Source organism: Falco punctatus, assembly GCF_963210335.1.
Source record: "Falco punctatus genome assembly, chromosome: 3".
NCBI lineage: Eukaryota > Metazoa > Chordata > Aves > Falconiformes > Falconidae > Falco > Falco punctatus.
Window position 1 is genome coordinate 82,754,240 of NC_137582.1, and position 14,229 is coordinate 82,768,468.

At 38.6% G+C, this 14,229-nt stretch overlaps 1 protein-coding gene across 6 annotated transcripts in view; it reads right to left on the reverse strand.

Moving 5' to 3' along the window:
- Positions 1-1,103: 1,103 nt before the first annotated feature.
- SEMA5A (semaphorin 5A) overlaps positions 1,104-14,229 on the reverse strand; it is a 353,942-nt gene continuing 340,816 nt past the window's right edge. For all 6 annotated transcript variants that reach the window (XM_080382048.1, XM_080382044.1, XM_080382047.1 and 3 more), the window contains exons 20-23: positions 13,140-13,295; positions 10,029-10,076; positions 7,609-7,820; positions 1,104-6,179 (exon numbers count right to left, since the gene is read on the reverse strand). In XM_080382048.1, coding sequence (XP_080238174.1) covers positions 6,060-6,179; positions 7,609-7,820; positions 10,029-10,076; positions 13,140-13,295 — 536 coding nt within the window. In that variant the 3' untranslated portion in view covers positions 1,104-6,059. The remainder of the gene's footprint in view (positions 6,180-7,608; positions 7,821-10,028; positions 10,077-13,139; positions 13,296-14,229) is intronic.

The following is a 14,229-nucleotide window of genomic DNA, read 5'->3' on the forward strand; positions in this document are numbered from 1 at the left end:
GTTCAGTTAAGAACAATTAAAATAAGACAGTCTCAGTATCAATGTAACATTTTTTGCTCAGCCCTTGATGTCCGTTTTACAATACACATTTTTAGCAGATTTCACCACTGGTATCAAATCACTCCTTCAAACCTATAAATCCTCAGCTAGGTAGAGCTGTGATAAGTTTCCCACCAGCAGAAAAGGCAAGGGGAGAAGTAAGCAAAAGAGTGTCCAACCTGAATCCAAAAAAGCCAACTGGAAACACAAGGTTTATCAGTTCCCACTACACCTCTCACTGTGCTTTCATTTGCACCATGGAGCAGTCTCCAAGCATGCCATCTGCTGTGTTCTGGGGGCTTTCTTGTGTTGCTTTTGGTTTTGTACTGGTTGGTCGGTTGGGTTTTGTGGGGTTTTTTTGTTTGTTATTAAATGAATGAGGGAAACTAAAAGTTAGGTACACTCTAACTTGTAGTGGGTAGCCTGTGGAACTAGCCTGGAGCTAGTCCAGCATCCATGAGCTCAGCACCACCTGTTTTGCTCTACAGAACTGCTCCTCTTGCCCTGTCCTTCTTCCAACACAGCTATTGACAAAATCCCACCTGTACTGTGGTGCTTACTGCTTGTGAAAGCATTTTGTTCCCTTCTGGTTAACCTGGTGCTGAGTGTCACCAGTTCATTTTTCCCCTGATTCTGAGTAATAATCACAACATTGCACCAGTACCTGCTGCAGTCAGCCCGCTTTCTGCCTGTGCAATTAATTGGCTTGACCATTCCAGAGGTTCTAGTCCCAACAGCCTCACCCTTGGCAGTTCCCAAAGGGCCTCGAAGTTTCTGTGAAAGTTTACTGAAAAGTTTGCCAAGCCTTCAGTCACATTCTTCTGTTTTTGTTTTCACCTCTGCCTACCCTTGCTACTTCTGGGTTGAAATCTTTGCCAAACCTCCCAGGCTAACACGATTCCCTCTTTATACCATCCCAGTTAGAAAATGTCGTTGCATGGCAGCACAGCGCAAAGTGTTCATTCAGTTGCACAAACGAGTCTAACTAAAGGATATTTCAGCCACGTGCGGGTTCATTTTTGCAGAGAAGAGGAGACAGAAAGAAAGGGAAAAACGTTCACAGATCCCAGAACCCTTGTTTATTTGGAAGAATGGCTTTTAAATGAAGTCAAGCAGTATCTTGTTTTATCATTCATTTATTTAGCAAAGAAAGGAATGAATTCAAATACCCCACACAATGAACACATATCTATTCCCTGATATCAAGATGCAGATTTGCTTGTGAACAATTTCAAATGAATCTGTTTTCTTGCTATTGAAGTCATCTCATACTGTGCATGGATTTATGCAGAAGCAATATATTTTGGGCTCAATCCTGTAAACACGTTGAAATAAGTAACTTGTTATATCCATACCACTGAACTTGGTGTGGTTACTTATGTGACGAGTAAAATCATACTCAAAGAGCCTAGCATTTGCCAATCCAAATTTAGGCATCTGAATGACAGTGAAAACTAGAAGTGTAACTCTCTAGGCTATAGTGTTGGTGGAGAAACACAAGCCCTCTCCAGGACATAACCACCCATCTAAGGGTGTTCTCCCAGATGAGACACAGAGGATGCTGGTGGCAGCTACAATCAGAAATTGGTCAGATGCCTCAAGCAGAGCAAGATAAGCTTGGACAAAATTGTTTACAGAATTGATCTCATACAGCAAAGCCATTATGCATACAATTAACTTCAGGAATGTGCTTATGTTGTGCTGACTTTAATAAAACTGGTCCCACATTTAAAGAAGTGAAGATATTAATTCTATAAGTATGAGAAAAAAATATTGAAGCATTTATTCCTATTAACATTTTTGTTGCATCTGGGACCTCTTACTTTCTTTTCTGGTTTGAACAGCCATATGGTCTGAACTTCTGAAAACTTTCTTCACTTAACATAAGTGCTTTAGTAGCTCTTGATTTGTACATTGACATGATATTTTCCCAGAGGTTACGGTGGAGCTCTGGTAGAGCTAACTAAATGCACAGTGTCCTACACCCATCTCAGAATTTAATCAGTACTGCTTAATAGCCCAGAAATCAAAGCCATTTAAGTCCTATTCTTTCTCCCACTCTCTTATGAAAACCCTAATCCTAGTCAAAAATCTTTTGATTAGTTCTAAACAAACCACACTGCTCCAACAGCAGGTGACTGCAAACGGCTGGAAAAGCTTCCGCATAAAGTAACTTTAAATGAACATAAAGGCCATCAGACTCAAATCAAAGTACAAGATAAATCTGCAAGTGCAGGAGTTCATTTTCTAAGCAACTGAGGAATGTATGCTATATATCAGACACAAAAATAAGCCCAAAATGTGTACCTAAGCACAATTCTACTTTTGAGTTATCCGACGAAACCATATACTGTACAGGATCTGACTGGCAATCCTGCTTCCTCCCTTACTCCATGTAGCAGGGCTACACAGAAACAGCTTTACTCTGAGAATTTTGATCTATGTGCCAAAATGTTTGGATTAAAAATGGAGAAGCATCTTTAAATTTATGCAATCAATGCAAAAATGGCTTAGTAATATTAACTATTGGCATCAGAGGTAATACAATTATTTATCCAGAAAAGATCACTTTATCCAAGAAAAAGGATAAGAGGTATTTAAGCATGGCATTTAATGGGCAAGGGAGTTGATTTTCCCTTTCCAAGAACAGAACAATGCTGTAAGAATCAAATTTTATCCTTGCGCAAATTTGAGAGCTCTATTGGCTTAAACAAGATTTGCAGGCAAATATCCACTTTGTCAATTTTTGGCAAAAGAAAAATAAGAGTTTTCATGGAGAAATCTGCTTTTCACCAAAATGTGTGTAGCCTATTCTAGGGGGAAAAAAAAAGTTTTTTTAAAAAAGCTAAATAAAGTAAATTGGAAATTAATACAGACTGCACTTTCTTTTGCTCTGTGTATTGGGAAAGGCTGTATTAAAGTACCTGGGTAGCTGTGTAGAACACAGAAGGTGAAAATACTGATAGAGACGGTGCATCTGGGGTCCTCTAAAATTACCTAAGACACAAATATCTAATGGCTTTAAAACCTGTTGACTCAGAACCTAGCTTGACAAGAAAATCCTGCCATCAATTATTTCTCACTTGAAGTGCTGTGAAATTTCCATGTTTACCCTGCTGCTTTAGACAGAGGTTTGAACACAGCTCTGTCTGTGGTTTAGAACAATGTAATTTAGGAAGCTAAAAAACAAAAAAAACCAACCCCCAAAAAAGATTAAAAGAAACACTTTTCTGACAAGTTGGCATGGTGTTTAAATGATACCACATGGGAGTTGCTCAAAGATCTGGAACACCTGAAATACTCCTTTGGGAGATGGAAGTGTAAGCTGACTGAGCATCTGCTAAATGCACTTCTAGCTATGATCATGCAGACTTAACCTAGGGTATTATTACTGCATATATAACACGTATCTAAAATATTTATCCATCCATGAAAAGAATGGAAAATAGATCACTGTAAAGATAGGCGTGCCTCAAACTACCAAAGAGTTTTAAAAAAGCTAATTTCAGATAATATTAATTAAAAAAGACTAAAATAAAAATACATAGTTCAAATATTTTTTAGGATATTGGTCTCATAACTAATAGTCTAAACATAAAATCCATAAGCCAGACTAATGTGCTCTTAGTACAGGGGCAAAGAGGAACAGTGTTGTGCATATGTGTGTATGTGTATATGTTGCCTCTTCTTGGCAGTGGCAGCAACATAGAATTTATTTTCTTTCTCTTACTTAAATGTAAAATTTTGTCTTTTGGCATGAACACAGTGATTCACATACTGGACTGGTTATGGTTTGGAGAGTTTTTCCCCCTCTATCTGTTTCACTGAATTTTCTTGCAGAGAGAATTTCCTCTTATCCAGGGCAATCAGCTAATTTCTTCCTGGAAAACCAGATCTAATGTACAGAAAAAAATCACAAATTATAGAGAACCAGTATTATTATACTTTCTGGAGAAGAAATGGCGCAAGGGTGGGGTGCTTTCTTTTGACTGAGTTAGCGACAGGGAGAACTGTTCAGCTGGAAAAAAATAGGCAGCTGATCTTAATTATTTGCATAAATGGTAAATGTGCGTTCATTTCACTGCACAGCTTTTCAATGCTTTGCATTTTTTCATTTTACTACAGAACAGAACAGAAAAAGATAGGAAGCGTAGTAGTACATTGAGATCTATACCCATTCAAAGATGTTGCTCATTGCCATGATTAGATACGGTGTTTACCCTTGCTAATTGGCTGGACCACCAAAGCAGTGCTCAAATGCAGCCTCACATGAGCGATGTTTCCTGGTATTTTTTGCTTTTCTTGTACATAGGTGTGAATCATTATAATCTGTACATGTTTTTCTCTATTTGCCTATTATAGTGTGAACTAATGATCAAGGGCTCTAGCCACAGAACGGAAAGATTTCCACTCTGCTTCTCCTTGCATACCTTCCTGGTATTCTGGTGCAATAATCTATGCATCTAGCATGCTCAAAAAATCAAAAGCTCAATTCTTTAAGCCTTAATATACACTTTTAATTTTTTTTTCACAAGCTTCTGAGAATAGCAAATGCTGCCTTACTACTAAGTACTCTGGAAAATCTGACCCAAATCCCTGCCCTTTTCTTTTTAGTTATATATCTGGAATTTCAGATACAAAAATAACAGTCCTGAATGTGGGCGAAGACAGACAGAACAAAGAAAAAATGGTATAAAAATTCTTTGTGTTTCCTCACCTGCCACTACAAAAGAAATTAAAACTGATAACTTAAAACTCAAACAGTATTTTAAATATTTACATCAATGAAGTCCAACAAGATAATCACTTAAAACACCAGAAGAACGTTCCTCTAGGGGCTGACTAGCGTGGGTCAGACACCGCAGCAAGATGAGACAACGCTTTGCAAATACATCTGTGTTATCTGAGCCAGCTTTGTTTGTCAGACATGGGCATATAAAGCAAAAGCCAGAAAGAGAAAAGCAGAACTGTGATTATGCCTATGTACCCCCAGGAGCCTGAGATGGCACACAAAACACAGTGCAGTAGTATCTTTCTGTGACCAGCCTGACAGCGAGTGCTACAGCAGACGAGTGGGTTCCCATGCACACGTACCAAGTAGAGGAAGCCTGCGGGATGCCATGACTCGTGCAATCCCACACGCTGCAGCAAGGCTGGTTTACTAATGGCACACAGAAAAACCTTCCAGTGTGCCTCTCCCATCTGCCCTCCTCCCTCGGCCTCCCTGTGGGACATGCCCTTTCAGACCCTCCCAAAAATTAAACTGAACTAGGTGAAGGCTTTATGTGACAGGGCTTGGCTCGCGACTGAAAACCACTGACCCTGTAGCTTTCTGGGTTAATTACAAGATTGTATCCCTTGGTACGGCCTTAGTTGCTGTACTCTGAACAGCTGAACTGCAGCCAGAGTGATTTACAGCCTGGGAAGATCAGCCCTACAGAGTACAGAGCTGCCGCCGAGCATCACTAAACCACCATGTTCCTTCTCGTTGTTGCACCCACCACCCTGCGAGCTCTTTTTGGTGGTGTGAGGTTCAGGACACTGCACAGAGGGCTCCGTGGCAAACAGCAGAGCTCCCTTTACACAACACATGGAAATAAAAGACAATGCCTAAAAAGAAAATCAGATTTTTACTCCTGGCACAGGTTTAAGGGCTAACTTTTTCTTTTTTTTTTTTTTTTTTTTAAAAAAAAGCTCTGCAATTGCTTAGTCACTTGTTAGAAGAATCTGACTAGAAGTTTATGAAACTGAGCGAAGCGATGCAATTCTCATGAGTGGTCCAGCGACACCGAAGGGCTACAGCTGCACCCAACACTGAAGGCCAACGTTGCACTCTGCAAAGAAAACATCATGTCACAAACAGGTGTTTTGGGCTTTTGGCAGCAATGGGACATTGATGGCTTGGATCGTGCTTGAAATGTCTCTGAACTTCATCTCTGAAGCCTCAATCACATGAGCAGTCAAGTAGCACAGGCCTTGGGGATGGGGAGTTACAGGAGGCCAGAAAATACACAAGCCCATTAGTACTCATCATAATTATTGAAATCTGTAAAATAGGTATTAGAATAAGTCTTTGCAGTAAGATGTGGATTGAAGTACTTGTTTCTCTCCTCCAGGATCAGGTTGTTTTTGTTAAATGCCTGTGGGGAAGAAAAAAAGATATAAGAAAATGGGAAGGACAGAAGAAAGGTAGCCACTAAGTGCTCTTTCACCGAGACAATTTCTGTGGCAAATATCTGTGTATAGTCAGTCAAAAACACATTAAGAAATACCTGCACATTTACAAAAAATTACATTTGCGTGCATCTCCTTACATAATAATGTTAGTACAAAAAACAATGCTACTGAATAAAGTACAGCTGGGTACTTTCCCTCCAGTATAATAAAATTAATTTTATGATTAAAAATACTTTTTAATCATGCATATTCTGTTCTTCGTATTAGAATGATTCACTTCATTATCTTTTCACTGAATAAGAATTATTTTCCCCTACTGCATTAATTCCTTGATTTTCAAATGCAGTATGTATGAGAAAAGTCTGAAGGTCTTAAGTGTGTAAATCCTGCTTTTTAAAAAAAAAGTGATATGGGTATGTAGAGTAAGAATTTTCAAAAGGTTTTTTTTACTTTCTGTATCTATCCAGAGAGATGATTAGTGGAATTTGCAAAAGCTTTAAATTAGGTACATATTCCACCACTGATTACACAATCTAAGCATTTCTTGCTGTTTTTTAATTAAATTCTTTAAAATGTCTTTAATTAGGAAGAAAAATGCAGAAATTAAAAACTGGATTATCCAGGTAGGATTTAAGAAAAATCCTCATTTACAAAAAGCTTTGCAGCTGCATGAATAAACTGTGTAATCTGAAGATAGTGAACTAGGTATTTTCCCAGTGCTCATACTTCCTTAATTCATTCAGCCAATCTCAAAAAACAGAGCTGTTCTAAAAGGTCACATAAAGAAAATAGCTGTTTAGGAATAATGATCATATGATATAGATATCATGTCAGACTCTCAGCTATTGTAAATCTGTACTGCTCATTTACACAATATTTTGGGTATGAACGCTAGCTGAGAGTCTGACCCAGAATATATTCACCAGATAAGTCTCCTGTATAAAGACACAGTGCAGGAAGATGAACAGTGCCCTTGACACCGTAACATTGCAGACAAAGGATTATCTTCAATGTATGTCATGATGATTGTTAACGGCCCTATTTACTTCTTGAACAAGACATTAGGAAACACAATTAGGAAAAAAAACCCAAAAACAGAAACAAAAAAACTCCAAAACTTGAGTGGTCTGGTTTTTTTTCCAAGAAAAGATGCTGCTCCATAAATTATAGATACACACAAAATCTAACTTACTGTGTCATATGGTCTGACAAAGGAAAGGATGTGTAATTACAATACCTCTAGTGAAATCTATTTTTATCATTAACAATCAACATAATTTGAGTCCAAATGCCACTGCAGAAACCTAGCAAGTAGAATTGTTTTGATACAGCAGACCTGTTGTCTAGGACCATATGTGTTGTGCATTATATAGTTCCCAACCCCCTTCTCACCTTGATGGCTTCTACAGAATCGTATTTGTCCAGTTTGTTGATATGGTTGGTAATACTCGTATTTAGAGGAGCTGGTGACACTGGATGGATGACAGTTGCATCATGGGACTGTTGTTGATATCGTTGGCAATAAGTGTAAACAAGCAGGGTAAGAAGGCAACCAAGTATTGAGCTACTTAATCCCACCGCGATCATGTGAAACATGTTGAACTCTGCAGAGTGAAGAGCAGAAAACAATCTTATTTTTAAGGAAGCAACAACAAAAGCTTAACCTTGGGGGAAAATGTAGACAAGTGCTTGATTCAAAAAAGGATAAGGGAAAATTCCTGTGCTTCCCAGAAACACCTCAGTTGCAATGGTTTATCTACACAGTAGCTAATGGATTGCATTTCCCTGAAGGAGTCATTATAAGAATCTTACATACCCATACATCTCTGTAAGTATTAAGGCTGAGATTTTTGAAAGATGCTTAAACAACTTCAGAACCAAAATAACAAATGAATTAATTGCATTTCATATTTTTGAATAGTTCAGCAATTTTTTTCTTCATACTGTATAACAAAGCCTTGTTATATATATGTTATGTAGATAAAGTACATACACAGCTTTTTTTTCAATGAACTAGAGTATCACCTCCTATGTTGTTCTTCTAGCTCTTTCTCTTACACATAGTGACTTGTGGCAGAGCTAAAAAAATCCTGATATCTTTGAATCAAAATCCTGATTTCCCTGAAATGTTTACCATTATCCCCTTTATTTGGTGCATGTCTCAGAAGCAGTGTCATACATTTTTTCCATCCCCTCATTTGATTCTTGCTGGGTCTCACTGTTTCTGTATCTGTAATACATGGCCAATTTGTTCCCTTTGGCATCCTTTAGAATTTTTTTATATATATATGTAAGAGGGGGTGTGGGGTGTGAAGAAGAAATGGTAGTGTTTTAGGGGGAAATGGGAAGGGGGTGGAGGGGTGGAAAGAGACTCCTTAAAGTTCAGTGTGCTTTTGACTACAGCAGCCAGCCAGTGCAAAGTCAACAGTTCAGAGCCCAGCACTCTCCTGTTTGCTCTGCCCTTTAAAGATGCTACGGGATGAGATGATGGGAAACTCTCTCCACATACACAAGGATTAAAACTGAGAGGAAGTTCATTGCTGTATGAAACTGTAGAAGGGAATCTACAGCACAATCATCCACAGAGATCAGTTCAGATGTGGCACCAGTAGGATTAGTTCAAAAGAAACAAATTGCACTGCTTTTCATTGCAATTTCAAACTTTTTGATTAAGAAAGAAGTATCAGTGGGTAGCTCATGTTGGAATCCTCATCTTAACATACTGAAAATTTGAGGTTGCCTAAATGCACAAATGAAAGATTTTAAACTGAAAGACTTGCACTAGTCTGAAAAAAACATGTTAGACATTTTTCACTGTAATACAGGAAAATGGGTGAGGACATGGGTCTCATTTTTTGCAAATGCCTAAGGTAGGACCTTACTAGGACATGCCCACTGGGTATTTAGAAACACAAACTAATATTTAGGTGACCAGGTCAACCGCTCCAATATATAAATTATCACTGAAGTATCTTTTGACACCTTTACACAAGTTTCCCCCTGTCGCAGAACTTAGCAAAATGTTTTCAGAGTACCACTGCTAATTAGTAAAAAAATAAAATCACATTATCCTGGCTCCCATAACAAGTTAATGTGTGCACTAGAACACTTGCATAACCCCTGTGTTTTCATTGTCCCTTACTAGGTTAAAAATGCAGCTTATCTGTGCATGGAATAACACTAGAACCAGCCAGAGCTATTACCATGACGACACAGACACAGCTCAGCACAAGAAAATGGTCTTTCTTTCCTTTTTCTTCTTCTTACTGTTTGGGATTTATTTATTTATTTCATTTTCTCTTTCAAGATTCGTTTTGCTAGCTTCAGGACTCTCTGGAATGGAACTTTTTTTGTTTTTTTTTTTAATTTTTTAGTCTTTTCTTTGACAGTGAAGCTGAAAACGAGTCCCAGGTACAGTCAAGGCTATTAAGTGGGTTAGCAGGCTGCTTTCTGCTTTTTATTTGGAGTCCTGAAGAGGTTTGTGAATTACCCTGAAAAAAAGTGGAGCAACTTCACAAATTTTGACCTACTGATAACTAGCTTGTAATAGGCATTTATTTTTGACTGAAAAAGAAGAAAATACCAACATCCAGTAATACATTTTCTTGTCTCAAAGGTCAGCAATGTCAGATGGATATTTAATAAGAAACCCTGTAGTAACTACATCTCTTTTTCTGTACAACTGTAAATAATGAGAATATGGCATTTAGAAGGTAGAATAAAACTAAAGAGTGCAAAAGTTGAAAGCAAAGCAAAAAATGGGGTAATCAGTACTTCCACGTTTAATACACATCTAGAGCTGAAAAACTTACCGCCACATCGTTTTTCTTCTATGCTGCTGGATCGTGCCACTGAAATTTCTAGAAAATAAAAGAACCGCTTATGCCAAGGAGAAAAAAATATTACAGAAAACTACTAGTTAGATTAATACAATAAGGATTAAAAATTCATTCTACTAAAATCACTCCAAATACAAAGTGAAAAAGATTTTGAATATGTGCTAGGATTAAGGAAAAGGTCCCATGACATCTTCAGGTTCCTTAGTTTCCCAAGCAAAAGCTGCAACATATTTTTAATTCTTGCCTCAAAACATCTCTGGAATTAAAAAGAAGTGAACATGAAAACATTCTTTGTGGAGTTTAAGCATGTTGAGAAAGTTGAGAAATCTTCTGAATAGTAAAATTAATGAGAGTTTAATTATTTTGTGTTCAAATGGGCTCATCGCTTCTAGAAGTCATGTTTAGCACTAATGTGAAAAAAGGGAATTTACAAATCTTCAAAAAAGATGACTGCCAATTTCATGGGTCTCAGTTGTAAACTAATAAAATGAAATTCCATCCTGTATCCTCACCATTTTGACTTTGGAAACATTCTGAATAAATATTGAATAGAATCTGTTAGCAAGCAAGTTTTCCAAACATTACTTCAGGGCCATGGCTTCTGTGAAGGGAAGACCTGCCTTACAAACTTCCTGCACCTCTCTAAAAGGGTTAGTGATCACGTGGATATGGGTGGGGTAACCGAAACAGTCTACCTCCATTTCAAAAAACCTTTTAAGTTCTTTGTCAAAGGCTTTCCAAGCTATAGATGAGATGAGGGAAAAGATAGAAACCAGGGTAGTACTATGGGCCCAGTTCTTACAACGAGGGAAGGTTACCACATCTGTACGGGCCAAGACTCTTCAGCAGAGCCAGAAGAACAGGTGGTAGATGTGTTTTTTAAGTCTACTGATGATACAAAGTTAAGGTAGCTTAAGCTAACTTAAATGTCCACAGCACGGATAAGGGCATGCTGTGAAGAGCTGCACAAGGGCCTTACAAAACTAGGCAATAAAATAACAAATGAAAAAGAATGTAGATCAGTCTAAAGCATACATACAGCGGAAAGCAATCTTAGCTTCACATATAAAATGATAGGCTGTGAGCTGAGTGAGACCAGGGGGTTATAACAAGTTGTTCCATGAAAACATCAGCTTAGTGTTCAGAAGCAATCAAAAAGGCAAACCAAATGCCAGGTACTACTAAGAAAGCAATAGTGAACAGGACTGGGTCTTGGCATTATGGCACTTTACAAATCTATGTGTTGTCCACACCATGAACAGTGTGTGCAGCTCTGTTTTTCCCATCTAAAGATGTCTCTGTTAGAACTAAAAAGATCAGAAAAGGGCAGCAATGATGGCCACAGGTATGCAACAGCATATGTATGACGAATGAACACAGTAAGCTCTCCACCACCAAAACATGATCCACATGGAGCTACTGCTAAAGGAATCACAATTTTTTATCTTTCTTCAGATGCTAAATCAATACTATTTTCAGACTTGACAGAACAGGACTCTTACAGAGAGTTAAAGGCTGAGATGATACTTTGTCTGTTGAGACCATTAATTCACAATCCGAAAAAAAAAAGTAGAAAAATTGTACCAGAAAACCATAAAGCTCTGCAAGGCAATGTTGGTAAGGACTAACTCTGGAAACACAAAAGCAGCAATGATGAGCAATCATTTTTGCACTCTGCCAGAATCACTCTATATACTAAGTTCTGTAGGTGACAGACCTAAGGTGAGCAGGAGGAAGAGGAGACAACATGAGGATGAACACGCCAGCACGCTAGGTGAGGAAAGGAGGGAGATTAATTAGAAAAAGAAAGAGAAGGAGAAAGGGAACTCTGAGTTGGAGGACCTGGAAGAGTGAAAGCAAGCTGAGTAATCCCAGGAAAGCAAACTAGTTTGCCTAAGGTGAACATAAAAGTCATGACCTTATCTGCTGTGGTATGGGTAATTTGGGGAGGAGTGGCAAACAAACTAGAAGAGAAGAGGTGGCTCATCTCAGATTCTGAAAATGCCTACTTTCTAAAACAAGATGTAGAGCTTCTATTGGATTAAGCAGAGGATTCACAGAATGTGAATGTTAATGGAGCTGCTTCAAAAGCCTAAGAAAAAGGGGAAAATACAATAAGGGAGGGTTTTCTGTCACACTGTTCACATTGGTTTTGGAGGAAAAAATAGTATTTAGGAGTTAAAGCATTATGCACCATTCATAAAAAGTGTTTAAATTTGTTGATATCTTTGTTGATATTGCAATACATTGTACCGCATAGTCACAGAAAAAAAAAGTTGCTGCACTGAGTAAACAGAATTATATATCAAATAATACATTAAAATGTAAATTTCTCTGTCTGTGAATAGACTGCTAGCATTTTTTTAATGTTCACAGGCAGAAAGATGACTGTTACCAGCAATGCAATGTGGCCAGCCATACTGTGATGTGGATTTAAATGTCTGCTGTGACTTAAAAAAAACCCCAACCAAACAAAAAAGACCCCTACAGTCAAGAGTTTTGACAAATGCTACAGAATAATACATGACATGACTATCCAACAGATACTTAGCAGTCATGGTTGACATAAGGACCTGAGGCACTGTTATTAGTATTTATCATTCGAAGCAGTTATTAATTTAAGGAACTCTGAGAAATGATTTCCAGATTAACCACCACAGCACCCCCTTTAGAATATGCAAACCACAAAACCTAGAGGAATGCTTCTCTCATAACCCTCAAGTCTCAAAAACACTTAAAGTAAAAAGCAAACTATTTCTCCTAGCTCTATGTAGTCATTCCTGCACCCTGCTACCCCGTAGGGCAGGAGGGACCTGCAGAATGCTGTGACAGTGACTGACTAACCAAAGTGCCAGGTGGTGACAACAGGGACTGCTCGCAATCCGTGCCATGAGGCAGACTTTCATGAAGATACCAGATCTAGCAACATCAGCTCTGCAGCGTAGAGCAACCCGCTTTGGCTGACAAAAGGCAAGTCCTGTTCCAGCTCTTGGCACTGCACAGTGCTGTCTGGATCACTACTACACCTCGCTCCTGAAACGTTGAACAATATCACTAATCCTTCAAGGAGCAGGCTGATCTCACCTGGTATGAAGTTGGAGTCCGAAGCACAGGCTCGGCTCTCTGTGGTGTTGCCCATGCACTGGCTGCCCACGGGAAACAAAATGATGCACTGACGAACGCGGAACTGGAAACCAGACGAGTCGCAGTCGGACCACTCGGACCACTCAGACCAGCTGTCTGCAACAGGCAGAGAGAGACACACTTGCAGATGCTGCAATTAAATGCTACAAGTACACTGAGTGAGAGAGAAATAGCCTGTGTTTCTGAATTATGACAGAAGGCCTTATTCCCAGCTACCACCCGCTAGTAGAGAACAGGTCTTTCATTATGATAAAATAAAGGTGGTTAAGCTTTGGGAAAAGTCTCTGAAATGTAGAGTGTGATTGTAAATTTATTACAGATGTATTATGGCTTTGGCTTCTGTCATGGCCTTTGTGTGTGCAAGTGAGAAGATGGAGCGATCCTGTGGTGGTGACTGAAAGAGCGCTGTGCAGTTCATTCCAGTCTAGGTCATTAGGGTGGACAGTAACTGTCTTTTTTTTATGTACCTGACAAGTAGCACTGAGAGCTATAAGAGTATGTATCCCAGGTCTGAATCAGGATGTTTACTTTTAGCTTTTTTTTTGTTTCAGGTCCATTTCTCTGCTGTAGATAGAAGACATCTCATCAAGCATTCTCACTTTCTCTTCCCCACCCGGTTCATTACCACCTTCTGTTGTTTCTCTGTATTTCTTCCCCTGCCTATGCAGTTTTGATTAAGACATTTTTATTTCATGCCTGTGTGATCTCAGAATACTTCCCCTAAGTGAAGTGAATTGATCTTATTCCCATGAGGTGCTGTGAGTTTACTGAGCTCAGCTTTCTTACAATTCAAGCACAAATGTTGCCTTCACAGAAGTCTTCTGAGTTTGGCAAATACAGTAAAGACAGAGATCAGTTACACTTTATTCTTTCTTCTGTCAGCTTTCCCAGTGACATAGATTTCATGGTTTTGATATGGAATAAACAACCCTAATATCTCAAACCAAGTTTGTTTCTACTTCAAAATTTTAACTGATTTTATGCCAATATGAAGCAAATTTACACATTTCATTTTGCTTCAAATAAAAAA